General features: G+C 34.2%; 1 protein-coding gene across 1 annotated transcript; it reads right to left on the bottom strand.

Moving 5' to 3' along the window:
• Positions 1-648: 648 nt before the first annotated feature.
• On the bottom strand, positions 649-4,006 carry LOC139851971 (pyruvate dehydrogenase (acetyl-transferring) kinase, mitochondrial-like). The gene is made up of 6 exons (XM_071841168.1): positions 3,704-4,006; positions 2,800-3,058; positions 2,533-2,713; positions 1,654-1,801; positions 1,337-1,550; positions 649-928 (listed from the first exon to the last, which is right to left on the bottom strand). Exons 1-6 carry the CDS (start codon positions 3,950-3,952, stop codon positions 870-872), a joined length of 1,110 nt encoding a protein of 369 aa, XP_071697269.1. The 5' UTR covers positions 3,953-4,006; the 3' UTR covers positions 649-869.
• Positions 4,007-20,640: the final 16,634 nt, after the last annotated feature.

Raw genomic sequence — 20,640 nt, 5'->3', positions numbered from 1 at the left:
AAAAAAAATAAGAAGAAGAATTAGGTTGTGTTTGTTTACCTCTTAATTGAATGATTCAACATTCAACGCGTTTGTTTCCGTCCTCTAAATAACACATAATACTAAATGATTCAGCATTCAATGTTTAACCATTCAGAATTGAAACACTCTTTTAACCATTAAGCGTCAAAATTTTCTATTGTATCCTCCTCAAATCGTATCCTGGACACTTAACAACCAAGTATATTGAATTTTTTACTCATGTCCAAGTATATTGAAGTTTTTACTCATGTAACACGTTAATAAGCTAATTTTACTCAATTCATATCGTTCATTCAAAATGATTAGCAAACAGCTTATTTTCATTCAGAATCAAATTTATTCAGAGACTTAGAATCATTTACATTAACCATTCAGCGCTAAATCATTCAGTTTTGTCAAACGCAGCCTTAGATTCATTACCTCTGTGCACAATTTTGCTGAAACTTGTATGCAGGAAGACGGTAAACTATATATAGCACGTGTAAAATTCACCATTAACAAACTCATTATGTAGTTTCTGTCTACTGATTTAAAAGGAAAATAAAGCTGCTCAAATATAACTTCATATTTATTTATATCAGTACTGCAACTTTGGTATAGACATATAAATTACTAAAAGATTATAGCTTGCTAGAACAATATGCAGAATATCATTGATAACAGCAGAGCCAATAAATAGAGCTCTTGATGTCTACTTACGTACAAAGGAAACACGATTGCGTGATGATCACATTATATTGCTAGGCACTTGCCTGGAAAAGATACATCAAAAAATACAAATAAGAACAGTTTGAGTAGCTATATCTTTCAGCTGCATTCAAATTAATTTACATATTTAACTTCAATTATCAAGGCAATGGTTCTTGTGAATCGCCTAAACGACACAGATGAAGATATGCATCTGTTCCTGCAAATAAACAAAACAGAGACAAACTTCAGGTTTCTATCCATCATACACAATCAACAATGGCACGCACGCACGCACACACATACATACCATGTTGCCCCGTACCACATAATTACAAGTATTGACTCAATACCCAAACCCATCCAGTTTGCCACTTATAGTTCTAATTTGCAATCATTATTACAAAGCACTTGAATGCAGGTGAAAGAACTATTGCAGCAAAACTACATTATTACAAAGATAATGTAACTCACAATCAAGTGTTTTGAGCACCATTTTCAGTGGAAAAATCAGAATTTTGGGATTTGAACGTTAAACGAATGATTCGTAACAAACACGACATTGTTTTGAAATGGCTCACACATATGAAATTTGTAGAAAATAATGTATATATGGAGTTCAACATACCATATCCTTCCATAGAAATAACTTGCAGATCTCCTCCAAAATACCGAGCATACAACCGACTTATAGGAAGCCCATAACCATAACCTGCCATTGTTGCTATATCTGCGGTTGCAAGATCCGATCGCTCATCAAGTGGATTTTTGGCAGTACTGTATAGATACGTAAATATTTTAGGAAGACCGCTTCTTGGTATTCCACCACCCTCATCAGATATCTACAATAACAAACACCCATTTTTCTGATTAACGATGCCCAAAAAAAAAAAAAAAAAAAAAAAAACTCAAATATAAAAAGAGGTGAACTCAAATACAACATGCCTTAATCGTAACATCTTCCGACCCATCTGCAACGATTATCCGTATTGGAGGTGCGATTTTGTCCGAGTCCATAAACCGCTCCTCGACAGCACGCAATGAGTTTTTAACCAACTCAAACACCATCAAATGCAAGTGATTTGGGACATATCTATGAGATTTATATGAACCAAGACACATATAATTGTCACAGAAAATAGAATAATAATAATAATAGTAACACCACCACAACAACAACAACAACAACAACAACAACAACAACAAAACCCAATACCACCTGAGTGGTGTATGGGGGAGGTGAGATGTAGACAATCCTTCCCCTACCCGAGAATAAAAACAGGTCATTTCACCACCCAGAAAAGTAGAGAAAGTCATCCCTGTCTTTCTTCGACGGATAAAGAGATTGCTTCCGAGTGGACCTCCGGCCAAAAAGTAGGAAATTTGTTTTTTTTAAATAAAAACTAAGAAATAGTAGGGAAAAAAAATAGTAAGGATAAAAATAAAAATAAAAATGAAAATAAAATAAAGACGCCATGAAAAGACGCCATAATAATAGTAAATAAATAAATGAGAGTGAACTGTAGAGGTTGCAAGATGAGTGGATTGGGTAACAGGCAAAAAATGGAACATCTCTTCATCTTTTTCTATCAGGTTAGCTTTGATTACCTAATAACACTTGCGTGTCTAATTTTTATAAAATATTAAGAGTAACTAATGTGTTAGTTATAATCATTTACAAGCAATATCATATAGATAAATAGTAATTATTATATTATTTTGGACCATATAAGATAAACACAACCCATGCTTATGTAAAAGGGTCAACATTGCCCTCTTTAGTAAATTATTATGAATTGTTGAAATAAATGCATGACCACATACGGGAACGTGAAATCGGGATCACCATAGATATTAACATCGGGTGCACTGCCGTACTCACGTAAACAAACAGAACGAGCATCCTCACTAGCGTTTCTAGCCACCTCAACAGGCGACATCTTTGCATGTATGTAACCAATTTGATCAGGTGGTGGATTAGGTTCATGCAACGCCACATGTTGGCCTAAGACAACAAACAACAAATTTAAAACCCATTTTCAATAAATGAGAATATGAGATCAAAATCATAGATAAAAAGATGAGACTAACCAATTAGCATCCGAATCCCAATTCTTGACATATAAAAGCGATCTAGAAACTGGTGAATATCATCCAGATCTTTGTAATCAAGTTTCGGGTCAAGATCTTTCTTTAACTGTTGAACTCCTAAAGCCAAGGTAGGCACAACATTATTATGTCTCACTTTGATCAAATTAATCATTTTCGTGAAATCTTGCTCGTCATTTTTGTCCTTGATATCCGGAAACGATCTAAGGTCACGAAACGAGTCCACATACCAATCTCGCACCTTGAAAGTCATAAACAGATGGAATCAATTGTCCAAATTTGGAGTTACTAAATTCAACCGTGTTACAAACATGATGCGAACAGATTACGCCAAATAAGCCAAAACCAAGCTGTTACATTATATAATAAGACGAACAGAATTGATAGAAAATCAGCTCTGAGACACATTAATCATACAGAACTTAAATTAACAACTTCATTTCATATCCATAAATATTAACAACTTCATTTCACTAATCAAAAATCATCCCAAAAATTTAATTATTTCCAACAAATTGTAATAATAAGATTAGAAAGCATGTTTTGGATTCCTTATCCAGAGAAGTAGTTGCCAGTTTTCTGATGAACAAAACAAAGATTAATTATACTTATGTACCCTTATTTTAAACTAACTTAATTTCAATAAACAGTAGTATCATATTCCACAATTACAAGATTACCCTTAACCCCTTAAATAGGGTAAAATAAACTGTTCTGAAGAAGCCAGCCCAAAACAGTAAACACCCCCTAAAATAGCAGTACTACCTTCAAAAACATCATAGAGCCATGAAAAAAAGCATAAAAAAAAAAAAACCCAATTTCAAATCAGACAACTTAAACAAACCCAATTCAAGAACCACAAAAAAAAGGGGATAAAAATCATTACTTTAAGGATAGCAGGTTTTTCAGACAAGCCATAAGGAAGGGATTCAAGCTCAATAGCGCGCCTAGCAAGTCTTATGGGGAGCTCTTTATGAAGAAATTGAGCCGCTAATATCAGATTCCGTTCTGAAAATTTAGACCCGAATTCCAACATATAACGAAGACTCACACCCGTTTGTTTCATGCAACCCCATTTGTGCACTTCTTCGATCAGATTCTTTGAGAAGGAATCGTACAGTTTCTTAGCTGCCATCAGTAATTGAAAATTGAGTTCAACTGTTTCATTGTTTGTGAGCCACACAACAATACACATATATCATGCCCTCATTAGTTAGTCGTTTTTTTATTACGGAGTAATTAATAATTAATTAATTAGAGTTGGAATCAAGAATCTATCTATAATTTAAAAGGTATTATAGCCAAAATGCCCATTCCCAGCAAGTTTCTTGCACTAGAGGCAAAAAAAAAAAAAAAAAATTTGCCAGGTTGCCCTCGCAAGACGCAAGGTGCCTTGCGAGTTGCCCTCGCAAGGCGCAAGCTTGTGTCCTTGCGTCTTGCGAACTTGCGACCTTATCTGATCAGATGTTGGATTTTCAGATAAGATTTAGTGAGATTTCTTAGATTTTTGTCGGATAAGATTTTACCCTATTTATAGTATGACCCTGGAACATGTTATTGCACAGTCTCATAAAAATTCCATCCTTGTGCAATTCATTGATTAAAACCACTTTAAGGTACTAATTTAAGCATTTTTCTTCACTAATTATAGTATTTATTACTAGTATTTGTTTGTATGATAATTATTTTTAATTAGTTTGTTATTTACAGTTAATCTCAGTTAATATCCATGGACAGAAGAGCTAGAGCTTCACACCGACCATCACAAGGAGAGTCATCACAACAAGTTGCTGAAAGACGACGACTATCAGCCGACCGTCCCATTCTTCCTGGTATTAACGTTGTTGCTCAAGGTGATTTTTTCGCGTACTGGCGGGGAATAGATGCTGGAGCTTTTCTATATCGTCAAGTTAATGAGTACTATCCCAGACTTGTTAGGGAATTCTATGCTAACTATGTGTTTGATCCACGTAAACTGAAATGTGTTTACGTGAACATGTTTGGTTATTCCTACGATTGGACGTTGGAGGAGTTTGGTGAGATTCTGGATATTCCAGATGGAGATTTCAAGTTTTTCAGTCTTAGCAAGGATGTGAAAAAGGCCCCGAGGAGGTCAGCTACATGAAATTCATTCTCCGCTTCTGGGTTTGTTTCGGGACTATGTAAACCTGATTTTTACATGCCAAACAGTGGTCCTGTCATTATCAGGGAGGAAGATATTCAGGACCAGTATCAACAGATGATGAATGTCATCAAGAAGACTGTCATGTTTCGAGATGATGCTGATGTGGAGCTATCTGTAACTGAAGTTTTGATTTTGATGTGTTTGCTCGAACAAATCTCAATTAATCTGGCATATGTGATTGCTAATCGGATGGCAGGATTGCCTGCAGCTGGTGGGAGTGGATTGCCGTATGGCATGTTGTTGAACAACTTCTTTGCTGATGAAGACGAGTTGGTGTATCCTTCTGATCGAGAGGTGTTGAATGCTCAGATTATGTATGCTGCTCCAATTTAATTAATCTTGGTTGATCATGTAATAAAGTAGGTCGTAGGGCCTTTTGTACTACTTAGTTTGTGTGTTTGTAGTATGTCATTCTGGTTAATGAAATGGTATTTTAATTTTAGCCTATCTGTTTTATTGGTCATTTTAATTTCAGTACAAGTTCAAGGACGACGAGAGTAATTTGGTCAATAACTTTTATAAACTTACACTTAAGCAGTAACAAATAAAAAAAACTCAAATTTAATTGAGTACCAAAAACTTTTATAGATGGACATATACATTAACAGAAGTTAAACAAATAAAAAAAACTCAAACAGCAGCAACAAAAAAATATTAATCATACCATACGCAAAGACGCAAATCAAACCTTGCGACTGGACGCAAGACGCAAATTTTATGGCTCTTGCGTTCTTGCGTCTTTGCGTCTTGCGTTTGTTATTATTAGGTTATAAACCTGATAATAACATTCACTTGACACACACACACTTACCCAGACGCAGAGAAGCAAATTACGTGAAACCTAGCCAAACGCAAATACGCAAACCTCCATCATCTCCTCTCTCGTTCGAACAGTAGATCGTAACCACCATCACCACCTGCACTACCACCAGTTCATCCATCGTATTCACCACAACCACCACGTACCAGCGCCTACGTCACCAACTACGTCACCATCGTCTTCGTCTGCTTCATTTTAACTACGAAAGAAATCAAGAAATCAACCTAATAACAATGGCAAATCCTCAGGTTAGTTCTTTTTTCACTATATATGTTAGTTATATGGGAGTTGTATATCAATTTCATATGTTCATATATAAATGTGAAAATGTGCACACTAACTGTTCGATGAAATGTCTCTATGATAATCATCATTATTTAACCGTATTCTTGCTTTTTTTTAATAATGGGGTATATTATCTCTTGTTTTGTATAGTTTTTTGGTGAAACAACAATTTGTTGCTGGTCAAAATAACTTGACTGTCCAGGACGTAAGTGTCATTTTGCGTCCTTGCGTTCCGGTTTATATATGGTCGCAAGACCAAATTTGCGACCTTGCGTACCTGTAGTTTAGGACGCAAGACCAATCTTGCGTATTTGCGTATATTATGCTGATGTTGTTATTGTTAATTTTACAGGGGTAGGTTGAAGGTAAACAGACGATGAAGAATAAAATAAGTATTATAGATGATGTGAAGAAAGTAATGACCGAAAATCAAATAAAAATATTTAAAGAAACGTGTTTTGGTGTATGGTTAGATCTTGAATACATGGGAAACGATCCCGGACTTGTACATGCAATGCTCCAACGTAAAACTGTACGGCCGGAAAGAATTGATGATGATAAGTACCCAGAGGAGCAAGATGACATATGGTTTAGATTCAAGCCTAATTTTTCTATTAGATTTGGTCGCCGTGAATTTTGTCTAGTAACGGGGTTTTTGTTTGGTACCCGTACGGATATGGCACATTACATCCCTAAAAATTATGAAAAGGAGACGGCTCCAATTAGACAACGTGTATTTCCGTCCATTAAAGAGAGCACAAACATTTTGATTGGTGATATTGAAAAGAAGCTACTAAAAAGTAGTCGGGTTGGTGTTTCGGAGTGTAACATCCTCAAGTGGGCCTAGATGTAAGATTACTAGATTGCCCTTAAGTTGGTGTTGCGTTATTATATGCTTTTATTTTTATTTAATGTTTATTATTAATTAATGATGAGGTTAGGATCAGTTTGTGACAAGGGTCACAGAACAGGTTTGTTTATTTAATTTGGACTTCGTTTGGTTTGCCAAATGATGTACGAAAGATATCAGATAACTGATAAATACCCGTGTGTCACTCAGTGTGGGAATTAAACCCAATTAAGTGACTAAGTGTTGGCTTCCCTTCTCATTTTCTAGATCCTTCCCAAAATAACCCGTACTTCACCTTCTCCACCTATCAAACCCTAATTCCAAATTCTTGTACTAGAGCTCAAATCGTTCATAGCTTTGTGTTCTCTACGATTTACTGATTCTTTTAAGGTAAGGTTTGTATCATTTCTTGATCTAATCTTTGAGAAATTGAAGCTTTTGTGTTAGTTTTTATTAAAAGTATAAATTGGGTCAAAATGGGTTGATTTGGTGTTGTTAGTGTCAAAATCTTGTGGGTTTGTGTTTCTAAATGATTAGTGTATCAGATTTGGTAAGTTTTGAGGTTAAAAACGAGCTCTAGATCGAGAATTGGATGAATTTGGTTGAAACCCGTCACTTTGGTAGCTGCTACTGCAGATGAACTACCCTCGGCCGATGGTCTCTGACCATCGACCGATGGAGTGAGACGATCGGTCGACGGACTAGACGATCGACCGATGGTGGAAGTCCTTCGACGAACGGTTGAAAATTTAACGATCGACCGATGGTGTAGTCCACCGGCCGATGGAGTAGTGACGATCGGCCGATAGTCTCTGACGATCGACCGATGGTCTTAGACAGTGAAATTTTTACTAAGTGTTGATTTCTAGCCGTTATGCTGCCCGTTTGTATTTTGAGATTTTGATGAAAATTTCAAAAGTGCACAAGTGTTAAACAGAAAAATTTTAGCGGACAGATTTTCTGACAAAATTTCTATATTTGTGTTATTTGGTGTTTATGGACATAAACTAACTCGTGTATATGTATTTCTCAGGAGAAAAAGAGAAAGAGAAGGTTCAGTGATTAGATAGCTGAACACCTTCTCGTTTGCTGGTAATCGGTGAGTGGGACTAACTGTGGAATTTAGTATAGAGTAGCATGTTATATTATGACTGCCATGCTAGTTAGTTGTACTTATTGATACAGTTAGTTAGTTTATTGTGATGACTGCATGTTAGTTGATGCTTGTCTGCTGGAGCCCAGTGCGTCCCTATTGTGTGGTAGCCTCGGTAGGAGAGATCAACCTGCGGGTTGGGTTCCTCTGTGGTAGCCTAGACAGCCGTGGTGTATATATATGTGAATGACGCGTCCGTCGCATGTGGATTATGTATATACATACGGTGGTGGAGGAACTTCTGGTAAGCCCCAGCCCGATCAACTGGTGGTTAATGGTTTGGCCGAGCCGCCAGAGTCTCTGTAGACGGCACTTGGGTGATGTTTGTGTGTTAGCTCTTTGTGACATGATTAGTATAACTGTTCTGTATACTATTGCCTGTGGTTAGTCGTACTCACTTAGCTTCGTGCTAATTCCCCTCCATCTCCTCCCTGCAGGTTATTAGCTTTTGTAGAGATGATGCTTTTGGGGAGAAGACGGGGCATGCTGATGTTATGTTTGACAGGAGCCAACTCTGATGTGTCTTTTCCTATAAAACTAAACTTTTGTTGAAACGTCACGTGACACCATATGTATTAGTTAAATGCTAGCTGTCAACTGTTTTGGTTATGTAATTATGATATGTTTATATTATTATAATGGTTTAATTAACGTTAATGCTTCCGCCACGTATTTATAAAAAAAAATAAAAAATCAGCGGTGTCACACGGACGATGATGTGGTTCGACTAGCAATCATATTAGTTGTAGAGAGAGCTTTTATGGGTAAACAATCTGCCCATGTGGTGAACAAGAAGTTCTTATATTTAGTTGAAGATTTTTCAAGTGTTAATAAGTACCCATGGGGGTCTCGTATATGGGAACCGACTTACGAAGCGGTTAGTGAAGGATTTGGTGTTCGGGAAAGCTAATTAGAGAGTGGCAAGGCGTACACTTTGGCGGGATTTATGTGGGCATTTAAGGTAACTAAATGTTTGATTTCAAATACTTTTATTATTTAAAGATAATATATATATTGATATTGTTAAAACAAATGATTTGTAGATTTGGATCCTCGAGGCTTACCGTCGTACCATTAAATCCTTTGCTACAAAAACGGACAAGAATGGAGTACCGAGGGCTCTTTTTTGGAAGCGTACAACAGCGGAGACTTTTGGAATCTCTGATTACATTAAACTCTTAGATATTCAGGTCAGTTGCATTTAATATTTGGAATTACCATTGATTGGTAATTGACTGTTGAAACAGAGAGGAAATGGCAAGGACGCAAGACCATTCCTGCGTCCTTGCGTCTTTCTTAAGCTTGGACGCAAGGTTGTACTTGCGGCTTTGCGTACGTGCTACATTGGAGACGCAAAGCTTTGTTTGCGTCCTTGCGTCTGTTTGACCAGAAAAGTTCCAAGTATTTTTTGTTATCTTGGTGTATAAAGTCGTGTTTGATTATGCAGGATGATTGTTCCAAGAACAAGAAACCTCTACGTGGTCTCTTCCCCTCTGATACAGAGAAGGAGTGTCAATGGTGGATTGATAGTGATGCGTTATTTCTTGGAACTTTAGTTGAACAAGAGATCCAGCAAGAAGAAACCCCAATAATTCCAGAAACTGTAGAGCAGACACAGACACAGACACCAACACATCAAAATACCGAGGTACAAGAATTACATCATGTGGTAGCGTTGTTGACCGAGCGGGTAGACAAAAGTGAAAAAGAATTTAAAGAGCGGTTGGACAAAGTTGAAAATGAATTAAGTGAATGTAAAAGGAAATTGTCGGAATACGAAGAAAACCCTTTTCCAGAGCAAGAGTATCCGATATATTAAAATTTATTAAATATTTTTATTTTTTGCATTTGAATATTTGTTCTCATCTGAATTTATATAATTTATGTTTTTTATTTGTTATTTGCTTAGGACGATACATATTATGAGAAATCTTTCTTTGACAATGAGATTGTCAACCCTTCTCCGATGCAAATACGACGTGAAATTAGAGAAAGACGGCCCACGCGTGCATTAAGGTCCCCGTTTACTTCACCTGGATATAGAAAACCAAGTGAGAAGGTAAATTGCTGCATTATAATATTATAATTGTGTTTTTTTTATTTTAAAAATCATAAATATTTGTTGTTCTTGCTTCACTGATGTGGACGCAAGGTTAATCTTGCGTCCTTGCGCTTAGTGGACGCAAAGTTAGTCTTGCGTCCTTGCGCTATATGGACGCAAGGTTATTATTGCGTCCTTGCGTCTGTGTTTTTTTACTAACCAGATTTCCTGTTTTGCACAGTTGTCCAAACATGTCATTGAGAAAGTGGAAAACATGAATGTGGTCAACCTAGATACAGATGAGCAATTTGTTGATGAGCAAATGGTTGATGTAAGACCCTAATCTTCATTGTACAGCAGAGTAAATAGGGTACATGAAGTGTGGGTGACCTTGTATATTAAAACTGAGGTCAGAGGGCGAACTGGGCAGGGTGCGCTCAGCGCACACTTAGGGGTGCGCCTGGCGCACTCCTCACTGTAGCCGGGTTCTGTTTGTTTTATTCAGATATTTTGATGGGCATTTTGGTAATTTCACTTGTGGACGAGTTGGAGGCCAGTAGGTCAGATCTTGGGGTATCATTCACTCCATTTTCAACAACCTTATCTTCTTCACTTTAATTTTGGAGAGAGAGTGTGATTTCTTGAGTGAGAAAGCTTAAATCCAAGAGGAAGAAGTTGTTCTCGGGCCAAGGTGCGAGTATTAAAGTCGTTTATCTACACACTAGCTACGTTGTGGTTGTAGTGGTAAGCTCTAATCTTGTTTTCCTTACTTTGATTTTTTTGTAGGGTTAGGGTTTGGGTAAATGAAGAACATAAAACCTATATTTGTTGATTTTGTTTGTTCTTGGGTAAGATTGAGTCATGAAGACTCAATGGTAACTAATCTAGGGTTTTAAAGTGGTAATTGATGTTTATGAGTCCTAATCGGTTAGTTAATTACTAGCACACCTAGCTAATTGGTACATGGGTGTTAGTTGGGTTAGTGGATGACCCAAAATGGGTGTGTTGACTTTAAATGAGTCAAAGGGGTTAATGATTGACCTAGTTGGGGATTATGGATATGAATTACCCTAATTATGTTATAGTTAGTGTTGTTGGACCTTAATCACTAGCTTTTAAGTGATTTATGGTGGTCTTTGTAGTGACCCGAACTTTTCTATGTTTATATATATATTAAATGAAATTGTTATTTACATGATTAAGTGTTTCCAACATGTTAAACAATCAAACTTGTTAAGACTTGATTAATTGAAATAGGTTTCATATAGACAATTGACCACCCAAGTTGACCGGTGATTCACGAACGTTAAAACTTGTAAGAACTATATGATGACATATATATGGATATATATATAGTTAACATGATATTATGATAAGTAAACATATCATTAAGTATATTAACAATTAACTACATATGTAAAAGCAAGACTACTAACTTAATAATTTTGAAACGAGACATATATGTAACGATTATCGTTGTAACGACATTTAATGTATATATATCATATTAAGAGATATTCATACATCATATTATCATGATAATATAATAATTTAAAATCTCATTTGATATTATAAACATTGGGTTAACAACATTTAACAAGATCGTTAACCTAAAGGTTTCAAAACAACACTTACATGTAACGACTAACGATGACTTAACGACTCAGTTAAAATGTATATACATGTAGTGTTTTAATATGTATTCATACACTTTTGAAAGACTTCAAGACATTTATCAAAATACTTCTACTTAACAAAAATGCTTACAATTACATCCTCGTTCAGTTTCATCAACAATTCTACTAGTATGTACCAGTATTCGTACTCGTACAATACACAGCTTTTAGATGTATGTACTATTGGTATATACAATCCAATGATCAGCTCTTAGCAGCCCATGTGAGTCACCTAACACATGTAGGAACCATCATTTGGCAACTAGCATGAAATATCTCATAAAATTACAAAAATATGAGTAATCATTCATGACTTATTTACATGAAAACAAAATTACATATCCTTTATATCTAATCCATACACCAACGACCAAAAACACCTACAAACACTTTCATTCTTCAATTTTCTTCATCTAATTGATCTCTCTCAAGTTCTATCTTCAAGTTCTAAGTGTTCTTCATAAATTCTACAAGTTCTAGTTTCATAAAATCAAGAATACTTCCAAATTTGCTATCTTACTTCCAATCTTTTAGAGTGATCATCCAACCTCAAGAAATCTTTCTTATTTACAGTAAGATATCTTTCTAAAACAAGGTAATACTAATATTCAAACTTTGATTCAATTTCTATAACTATAACAATCTTATTTCGAGTGGAAATCTTACTTGAACTTGTTTTTCGTGTCATGATTCTGCTTCAAGAACTTTCAAGCCATCCAAGAATCCTTTGAAGCTAGATCCATTTTTCTCATTTCAAGTAGATTTATCCAGAAAACTTGAGGTAGTAATGATGTTCATAACATCATTCGATTCATACATATAAAGCTATCTTATTCGAAGGTTTAAACTTGTAATCACTAGAACATAGTTTAGTTAATTCTAAACTTGTTCGCAAACAGAAGTTAATCCTTCTAACTTGACTTTTAAAATCAACTAAACACATGTTCTATATCTATATGATATGCTAACCTAATGATTTAAAATCTGGAAACACGAAGAACACTGTAAAACCGGACATACGCCGTCGTAGTAACATCGCGGGCTGTTTTGGGTTAGTTAATTAAAAACTATGATAAACTTTGATTTAAAAGTGGTTCTTCTGAAAAAAATGATTTTTCTTATGAACATGAAACTATATCCAAAAATCATGGTTAAACTCAAAGTGAAAGTTTGTTTTCTAAAATGGTCATCTAGACGTCGTTCTTTCGACTGAAATGACTACCTTTACAAAAATGACTTGTAACTTATATTTCCGACTATAAACCTATACTTTTTCTGTTTATATTCATAAAATAGAGTTCAATATGAAACCATAGCAATTTGATTCACTCAAAACGGATTTAAAATGAAGAAGTTATGGGTAAAACAAGATTTGATAATTTTTCTTGTTGTAGCAACGTGAAAATTGGTAACAAATCTATATTAATCATATCCTAGCTAACTTATATTGTATTATACATATATTCTAATATATTATGTAATCTTGGGATACCATAGACACGTATGTAAATGTTTTGACATATCATATCGACCCATGTGTATATATTATTTGGAACAACCATAGACACTCTATATGCAGTAATGTGGGAGTTAGCTATACAGGGTTGAGGTTGATTCCAAAAATATATATACTTTGAGTTGTGATCTAGCCTGAGACGTGTATACACTGGGTCGTGGATTGATTCAAGATAATATATATCAATTTTTTTTTTCTGTACATCTAACTTTGGACAACTAGTTGTAGGTTACTAACGAGGACAGCTGACTTAATGAACTTAAAACATCAAAATGTATTAGAAGTGTTGTAAATATATTTTGAACATACTTTGATATATATGTACATATTTGTTATAGGTTCGTGAATCGACCAGTGGCCAAGTCTTACTTCCCGACGAAGTAAAAATCTGTGAAAGTGAGTTATAGTCCCACTTTTAAAATCTAATATTTTTGGGATGAGAATACATGCAGGTTTTATAAATGATTTACAAAATAGACACAAATACGTGAAACTACATTCTATGGTTGAATTATCGAAATCGAATATGCCCCTTTTTATTAAGTCTGGTAATCTAAGAATTAGGGAACAGACACCCTAATTGACGCGAATCCTAAAGATAGATCTATTGGGCCCAACAAGCCCCATCCAAAGTACCGGATGCTTTAGTACTTCGAAATTTATATCATATCCGAAGGGTGTCCCGGAATGATGGGGATATTCTTATATATGCATCTTGTTAATGTCGGTTACCAGGTGTTCACCATATGAATGATTTTTATCTCTATGTATGGGATGTGTATTGAAATATGAAATCTTGTGGTCTATTGTTACGATTTGATATATATAGGTTAAACCTATAACTCACCAACATTTTTGTTGACGTTTAAAGCATGTTTATTCTCAGGTGAATACTAAGAGCTTCCGCTGTTGCATACTAAAATAAGGACAAGATTTGGAGTCCATGTTTGTATGATATTGTGTAAAAACTGCATTCAAGAAACTGATTTCGATGTAACATATTTGTATTGTAAACCATTATGTAATGGTCGTGTGTAAACAGGATATTTTAGATTATCATTATTTGATAATCTACGTAAAGCTTTTTAAACCTTTATTTATGAAATAAAGGTTATGGTTTGTTTTAAAAATGAATGCAGTCTTTGAAAAACATCTCATATAGAGGTCAAAACCTCGCAACGAAATCAATTAATATGGAACGTTTTTAATCAATAAGAACGGGACATTTCTATTGGTATCCGAGCGTTGGTCTTAGAGAACCATAATTTTGCATTAGTTTGTCTTATCGAGTTTGTTAGGATGCATTAGTGAGTCTGGACTTCGACCGTGTTTACTTGAAAAATGATTGCTTAACAAATTTTGTTGGAAACTTTATATTTTTAACATGTGAATATTATGTGATATATTAATCTCTTAACGTGTTTGATATTATGTGATAGATGTCTACCTCTAGAACAAGTCCCATTGACTCACCTAATAATAATGAAGAGTCAAATGTAAATTGGAATGATTCGTGGACTGATTCACAAGTTTCCGAAGAGGAACCGGAAGAAGAGTCAGAACCGAAAGAAGAATCGGAACCGGAAGAAGAATCGGAACTGAAAGAAGAAATAGAACCAGTGGGGGAAATAATAAAACGGTTAAGTAGAAGAAAATCCTCAACCAACCGACCAAAGTTAATTATGGTCAATGGTGTTTCCGCCAAGGAAGCAAAGTATTGGGAGGATTACCAATTCTCCGATGAATCGGATCCTGACAAGGATTCCGATAATGTTATAGAAATTACCCCAACACAATTTAATAAGGCAAAAGAGAACAATAAGGGAAAGGACATAAAAATAGAGAAATTTGATTCCAAACCCGATGAACTTTATATGTATCGTCAACACCCGTATTTCTTAAGTTGTGACAATAACCCGGGAACCTCTAAACCACCAGGTTTTTCTAAACCAATGTGGAAAATGACGGCTCGTATTAGGGGAACATCATATATCCCTAAAAACTTAGCAAAAAGAACCAAGTTCGAAAAAGAAGAAACGAGTGAGTCGGAATAAGATAGTTGTATTTGTGCGGTGTAATATATGTAATATAGTGTGCTTATGCCTTACGATATATGTAAAAATTGCTTGTATTAATAAGTATCTTTTATGAATCTAACTCTTGTCTATTTTACAGTATAAAAACACAAAATGGATAGACAACCCAATATTTTAAGAGACCTACCCCGAGACATGATTGATGAAATCTTGTCTAGAGTCAGTCAGAATTCCTCGGCACAACTATTTAAGGCGAGATCAGTTTGTAAGACTGATAATGCTAAAAACGAACATATATTTCATAGCATTATTCCTCAAGAAAGACAAGCTTTTAGTTGCAATTGTTCTATTTACAAGTGATATTCGTTTAAATAATAAAAGGTGAAGACAAAAGACAGATTCGACGAATTGAAGACGCAAATGACCAAAAAGCTCAAAAGTACAAAAGACAATAAAAAAGGTTCCAATTATTGATAAGAAACGTCTCGAAATTACAAGAGTACAAGATTCAAAACGCAAAGTACAAGATATTAAATTGTACGCAAGGACGTTCGAAAATCCGGAACCGGGACCAGAGTCAACTCTTAACGCTCGACGCAACGGACTAAAAATTACAAGTTAACTATGTATATAAATATAATATAATATATAATTAATTATATTAATTATATATATATTATATTTATAAATAAAAACCGTCGGCAGAGAAAGACTCCAAGGGACTGAGCTGTAATTTCATTCTCCGCGACTCGCGGAGTTTGAAGGCAAAAATGCCGCGAGTCGCGTTGCCCCAAAATGAAAAACTGCCTATAAAGCCAACCGAATTCTGATCGTAAAAATCATCTTTTTCTTCTTCTTCTCATACGTAAAATATATATATATATTTATAATTTATATTTTAATTTTAATTATAATTCTAATAATAAGGGTATGTTAGCGAATGTTGTAAGGGTGTAAGTCGAAATTCTGTCCGTGTAACGCTACGCTATTTTTAATCATTGTAAGTTATGTTCAACCTTTTTATATTAATGTCTCATAGCTAAGTTATTATTATGCTTATTTAAAACGAAGTAATCATGATGTTGGGCTAATTACTAAAATTGGGTAATTGGGCTTTGTACCATAATTAGGGTTTGGACAAAAGAACGACACTTGTGGAAATTAGACTATGGACTATTAATGGGCTTTATATTTGTTTAACTAAATGATAGTTTGTTAATGTTAATATAAAGATTTACAATTGGGCGTCCCTATAAATTACCATATACACTCGATCGGACACGATGGGCGGGGTATTTATATGTACGAATAATCGTTCATTTAACCGGACACGGGAATGGATTAATAGCCACTAGAATAATTAAAACAGGGGTGAATTACATTCAAGGGTAATTGGTGTAATTGTTAACAAAGTAGTAAAACTTTGGTTTACACGCAGTCGATAACCTGGTGTATTCATTAAACAAAGTATTAAAACCTTGTTACAATTCGAATTCCCAATTAGTTGGAATATTTAACTTCGGGTATAATAATAATTTGACGAGGACACTCGCACTTTATATTTATGACTGATGGACTGTTATGGACAAAAACCAGACGGACATATTAAATAATCCAGGACAAAGGACAATTAACCCATGGGCATAAAACTAAAATCAACACGTCAAACATCATGATTACGGAAGTTTAAATAAGCATAATTCTTTTATTTCATAGTTAATTTCCTTTATTTTATATTTAATTGCACTTCTAATTATCGCACTTTTATTTATTGTTATTTAATCGCACTTTTAATTATCGTACTTTTTAATTATCGCAAGTTTATTTTATCGCACTTTTATTATTCGCAATTTCATTATCGTTATTTACTTTACGCTTTAATTTAAGTCTTGTATTTATTTTATATTTTACATTAGGTTTTAACTGCGACTAAAGTCTTAAAATCGACAAACCGGTCATTAAACGGTAAAAACCCCCCTTTATAATAATAATATTACTTATATATATATATTTGTATTTTTATAAAAGTAAACTAATATAGCGTTAAGCTTTGTTTAAAGATTTCCCTGTAGAACGAACCGGACTTACTAAAAACTACACTACTGTACGATTAGGTACACTGCCTATAAGTGTTGTAGCAAGGTTTAAGTATATCCATTCTATAAATAAATAAATATCTTGTGTAAAATTGTATCGTATTTAATAGTATTTCCTGCTAAATTAATAACTATTTTATATACACCCCGCTGCACATCAAGTATTTTTGGCGCCGCTGCCGGGGACACTCTTAAACGCCGGAAGCGCAACGCTAATATAAAAAAAAAAGATTTTTAGTTAACTTTTATTAAAATTTGTTTTTGTAAAAATACGTTTTAATTATTCAAAAATATAAAAAGAAAAACAAAAATATAAGTATTTTTAAGATTTTGTTAAATATTTAAGTTTTATAAGTTTCTTTATTTTTATTTTAGTTTATAAAAATATAAGTTTTATTTAAATATCTTTTATTTATATAAAAACAGAAAACAGAAAATAAAAAAAAAATAAATAAAGAAAAACGCGTCGAATTTAATAAGCTGTCATCTGAATTTCAGAACCCCGCGACTCGCGGGGTTTTCTTTATAAATTACCGCAACTCGCGGAGTTTCTCTGACACCGACAGAAACCCTAAACTGCATTTATTACGGATTATTATTAATTATAATTATTATTAACCCTAATTATTATTAATATTATAATTAAGTTTTATTTTAATTTAAGTTTTATTTAATTTATATTTTAGTTTATTAAGTTTAATTAAATTGTAAAATTAATAGTTTAATAAAATAAATAATATAAAAATAATATTTTTATAAAAATTGTAATTTTTACAACTTTTTGTATATTTTTATAGTTTGTCCCTTTTTAATCGTTGTAGCATAACTTTTGTATTTTTAGCTCATATTTAGTTTTAAACTTAGTTTTTGCTATAGTCATTTTTACTCCTAGATTTTTAGGCTTTGCCGTAGAATTCCTTAAGTGCTTTTTCTTTAGACTAAGATTTAGGTACTCTAGAATTTTGCGACGCCTTTTTAAGTTTTAGTTTCTTTTTAAGTTATTTCCATTTGGGATTTAGTTTTTCCTGTAAGCTTTAATATTTTTAGACACTTTTTACTATGTATCAATTATCATTCCAATTAGTAATTTCAATTTGCGATTATAATTTTAAGTTAGTTGTAGTAATAAAGTTAGGTTAGTCAGGTATTTTTAAGTTTTTATAAGTTTCTTTTATTTTTCCGTCACCTTTTATTTTTCAACCATTTTTTTTCTTTTTCGACCTTTTTCGACGAACTCTTTTTCTTTCTTATTTCTCGCTATTCTAGTTTTAGGACTTAGAATTTTTTCTACTTCTTATCTAAATTTTCTTAAAATTACGAAAATTTATTTTAAGTGGTTAAATTGATAGACATCAAAATTTTCTGGTTCGTAGTAATAGTTGGATTTGTACGTGGACCGGGTTATTGGAGCCAAACAGTCCTCAATTATATTGAGACCAAACGAATCCTGCCCCTCTGCTGCATCTTTTGGCTATTCAAAACGTGGGCAAAATCAGAAAAGTCTATTGGTTGGATAACTTATTATAATTTTTCTTTCTTTTTAAAAACTAATAGGATATTCAGTGAATGCACCGAGCAAGACGTTCACCACCTTTTGTACGTTCACCACCTGTAACTAGATCAAGACATTTAGCAAATATAACCGCCGTTGATTTTTCTTTAGAATCATCATCCAGTCGACCAAGTACTTCAGTTCAAATTTCCGATAATCCATTTTTTGAACCCAACCTCACAATTGAGAATCCGGAAAATATTCAGGAACGGTTCGTAGATCCTGAACCATTAAACTTTCCTCCGGAGCCACCAATCATTCAAACAGAGATTGTTGAGGAACGAACCATTAAATCAGAATCATCTAGTGATTCCGATTCAACAAATTCAATTATGGAGAATCTGGAACCTTTAAGTATGGAAGACCGAATGAGAGCTAAACGCACTGGCCAAGGTCACGCAATTACTCATCCAGACATTAATGCGCCAGATTATGAAATCAAAGGACAAATTCTACACATGGTGACTAATCAATGCCAATTTAGTGGTGCGCCGAAGGAAGATCCAAATGAACATCTACGTACCTTTAATAGGATCTGCACACTATTTAAAATCCGAGAAGTGGAGGATGAACAGATATATCTCATGTTATTTCCCTGGACTTTAAAGGGAGAAGCCAAAGATTGGTTGGAATCGTTACCTGAAGGGGCGATTGATACATGGGATGTTTTAGTTGACAAATTTCTTAAACAATTCTTTCCTGCATCTAAAGCCGTAAGACTTCAAGCAGAAATTGTTACGTTTACACAGAAACCAAATGAAACTCTATATGAGGCGTGGACAAGATATGGAAAGTTATTAAGAGGATGTCCGCAACATGGTTTAGACACCTGTCAAATAGTACAAATATTCTACCAAGGATGCGACATCACTACAAGAAAAGACATAGATATAGCAGCTGGTGGTTCTATTATGAAGAAAACCGAAACTGATGCTTACAAAATTATTGATAACACTGCTTCCCACTCATATGAGTGGCACCAAGAAAAAGATATCATTAGATCATCTAAAGCAGCTAGAGCCGATTCTAGCCATGACTTAGATTCCATTTCCGCAAAGATAGATGCTGTGGAACGACGAATGGAAAAGATGACTAAGGATATCCACTCAATACGAATTAGTTGTGAGCAGTGTGGAGGACCACATTTGACAAAAGATTGTCTCAGTATTGAATTAACAATGGAACAAAGAGAGAATATTTCATACATAAACCAAAGGCCTGGAAATAATTATCAGAATAATTATCAACCGCCAAGACCGATTTACAATCAAAACCAGAATTATAACAGAAATATTCCATACAACAACCAACAAGGTCCTAGCAATCAACAAGTATCCAATAATAATTACAATCAGCAAAGACCAAATTTTCAAAACAAACCACCACAACAAACCGATGATAAAAAGCCGAATTTAGAAGATATGATGACGAAGCTAGTTGAAACTCAAACGCAGTTTTTCACCTCTCAGAAACAAACCAATGAACAAAATGCTCAAGCATTTAGAAATCAACAAGCTTCTATTCAAAATCTGGAACAAGAAGTAAGTAACCTAGCAAGGTTAATAGGTGAAAGAAAACCGGGAAGTCTACCTAGTGATACAAATGCTAACCCC

Source organism: Rutidosis leptorrhynchoides, chromosome 6, assembly GCF_046630445.1.
Source record: "Rutidosis leptorrhynchoides isolate AG116_Rl617_1_P2 chromosome 6, CSIRO_AGI_Rlap_v1, whole genome shotgun sequence".
Classification (NCBI taxonomy): domain Eukaryota; kingdom Viridiplantae; phylum Streptophyta; class Magnoliopsida; order Asterales; family Asteraceae; genus Rutidosis; species Rutidosis leptorrhynchoides.
Note: the sequence above shows the minus strand (reverse complement) of the source record. Positions and strands in the feature narration are given on the sequence as shown.